The following is a 2,691-nucleotide window of genomic DNA, read 5'->3' on the forward strand; positions in this document are numbered from 1 at the left end:
AGGTTCTTAGAACGTCACGATTTGGGTTTAAAGCCAACGCTTCTGGGTAATTTCCAAGTGCAGCCGTGTGCGACTGTTCCTTAGGGTTTTCCTCTTCCACCTGGCGCTTTCTCCCCGGAATAGCGGCCTGCAGCGCCCCTCTAGACTCCGTCGGTGCGGGTTTGCCCGCGCGCCGTGTAGGAGCCGCGGTTTTCTCTCCCAGCTTCATCCTGAGGAGAATTTTGAGCAAAATGAATTTGTTGGGAATGTTCGTTGAGTTGAGTTGAGGCATGGGCTTAGGAAAACGGCCTGGCCATGGGTTAAGCTCAGTCTGGGTCATTTAATCTTGGTAATTAACCTGGCTGATGGTCTTAGGGTCATGGTTGGAGCTCGATGGAAGCATGGCGGGCTGGGAAGGCCCCCACATTTGGAAGCAGCTTTGGGGGATTTTTGTGCATGAAAGGGGAGGTTGGACCCCAGGCACCAGCCCAGGCTGGGGGCTGCCCTGCTGGGAAGCAGGGACCTGGGGGTCCTGGTGGGCAACAGGGTGGCCATGAGCCAGCAGGGTGCCCTGGTGGCCAAGGGCGTCCTGGGGTGCATCACGAGGAGCGTGGCCAGCAGGGCGAGGGAGGTTCTCCTCCCCCTCTGCCCTGGGGAGACCCCACCTGGAGCTCTGTGTCCAGTTCTGGGCTCCCCTGTTTAAGGGTGAGGAACTCCTGGAGAGAGTCCAGAGGAGAGCAACAAGGATGATGGGGGGACTGGAGCATCTCCCCTACCAGGAAAGGCGAGGGAGCTGGGCTTGTTCAGCCTGGAGAAGAGAAGGCTGAGAGGGGATCTCATCAACACCTACAAATCTCTCACGCCAGGCCAAGGGGCCATGGGCACAACCTGAAGCAGAAGAGGTTCCAGGTGAACGGGAGGAAGAACTTCTTGCCTGGGAGGGTGCCCGAGCCCTGGCCCAGGCTGCCCAGGGGGGCTGTGGAGTCTCCTTCTCTGGAGACCTTCAACCCCCGCCTGGACGCTGTCCTGTGCCCCCTGCTCTGGGTGACCCTGCTTGGGTGGGGGGGTGGCACTGGGTGAGCTCCGAGGGCCCTTCCAACCCCGGCCAGGCTGGGATTCCGAGATTCTGTGAAGCTTCTGTCTTCTGGGCGAGAAGGCCGTTGGGTTTGGTCAATCCTCCTTCGGGGGATGAAGCGCTGCAGAAGTGAAACTCCGGCGTGGTTAAACCCAGGCACAAGGGATGCGGCGGCGCGGAGGGGGATCTGGGGCTTCTCGTGCCTCGGTAACGAGGCTTCAGCCGCTTTATTTCGTGGGGGTTGCTTTAATTCCTTTGGATTAAACGCGTCGCTGCGCTCCGCGTGCGTTGTTTCAGTGCCTGGCGAGCGTCGGAGGGGCCTTTCCGTGCATGCAAGGAGGATTTTCTAAAAATCCGAGTTGAAAACTCGGGTGAAAGTTTCATTGAAAGGCAATGAAGCTGCCGAGGATGGGTTTAACGCTGCCGTTAAACGCGTTACCTCATCGCCTTCGGCTGCTTCGCCAGAGTTAGAGGCCTTAATTATGCAATTAGCGCTGGGCCTGGCACCTCTGCGGCCTCGTACCTAAACGCCGCTTTTTAGACGCGGGCAGAGAGCGCGGTCTGGAGGCTCAGGATTCATTTTCTCGCTCTCCCCTCCGGTTTTCCCCTCGTCAGGCAAGGACAATAGACGCCGCTCAGCGTCTTGGCGGCTGCCTTTGTTCTCGGGCTGTTTGTGGTGGGGCTGATGTTATCAAACATCTCCGCAGCTGAATGGGTCTTGGACTTCTCTTGGCCAAGGGGAGCGGCCAAACGACTTGGGTTTCTGCGATTTTCGTTCCCAAGCTCGCCATCCCATGTTTGCTGGCGCTTCCAGGAGTAGCCGCAAGCGTGGTGGCTTCTGGGGAAACCCGTTCCCAACGGCTGGAGAAGCGACTGGCGCATGCGAAGGGCACCGGGAAAACCACCGCCCGCCCCCCGGGGGAGGCCTCGGCTCCCTCTTTTTGAGGTCGCTCGCCGCGCTTCCAGTTGTGTTTTCAACGGAGCGAAGGACGTCGTTCTCCGTCTTGATTAGACGTTAGGATGGGGTCTGTAATTAACGTTGTCTCTTCCTGGTGAGAAGGGTGTGGGGGGAAGCGTCAAGCGCTGGAAGAGCTTCGAGAAGGCGAGGTCAGCGCGCGTGGTAAAACTTGGGTGAAAACGCTGTTTAAATGCGCTTGGAGCTTTGTCGGGTCAGATGCCGGGAGCTGGGCGACTCAGCGAGCAGCGCTGGTGTTCTACGTCCTCCCCGCTGTTCAGGATCTACGTGCTCTAAACCCACCAGGTTTTCCCTACCTTTTGGATGGATCCTGTTATTAGATTTGCAGGTGACCCCAAGCTGGGTGGTGCGGTTGATACGCCAGAAGGACGGGACGGCATCCAGAGGGACCTGGCCAAGCTGGAGAGGGGGGGTCATGGGAACCTCATGGGGGTCACCAAGGCCAAGGGCAAGGTCCTGTCCCTGGGTCGGGGCAGCCCCCGGGATCCGTACGGGCTGGGGGATGAGGGGATGGAGAGCAGCCCTGTGCTGTAGGGGAATCTGCGCTCCGGCACCTGGAGCTCCTCCTCCTCCTCTTCCTCCCTGCCCTTGGGGTCTGCAGGGCTGCTCCTCTCCCATCCTCTCCCTTCTCTTCTCTCTCCAGCTACTGAGCCGCAGGCGG

The 2,691-nt window shown here is 59.5% G+C and overlaps 1 protein-coding gene across 1 annotated transcript in view; it reads left to right on the forward strand.

Moving 5' to 3' along the window:
• Positions 1-2,333: 2,333 nt before the first annotated feature.
• PBX4 (PBX homeobox 4) overlaps positions 2,334-2,691 on the forward strand; it is a 17,190-nt gene continuing 16,832 nt past the window's right edge. Inside the window, exon 1 of the mRNA XM_035888669.1 lies at positions 2,334-2,518. Within this exon, the coding sequence (XP_035744562.1) occupies positions 2,334-2,518 (185 nt within the window). The remainder of the gene's footprint in view (positions 2,519-2,691) is intronic.

This window comes from Egretta garzetta, unplaced genomic scaffold, assembly GCF_000687185.1.
Source record: "Egretta garzetta isolate BGI_Z169 unplaced genomic scaffold, ASM68718v1 scaffold421, whole genome shotgun sequence".
NCBI lineage: Eukaryota > Metazoa > Chordata > Aves > Pelecaniformes > Ardeidae > Egretta > Egretta garzetta.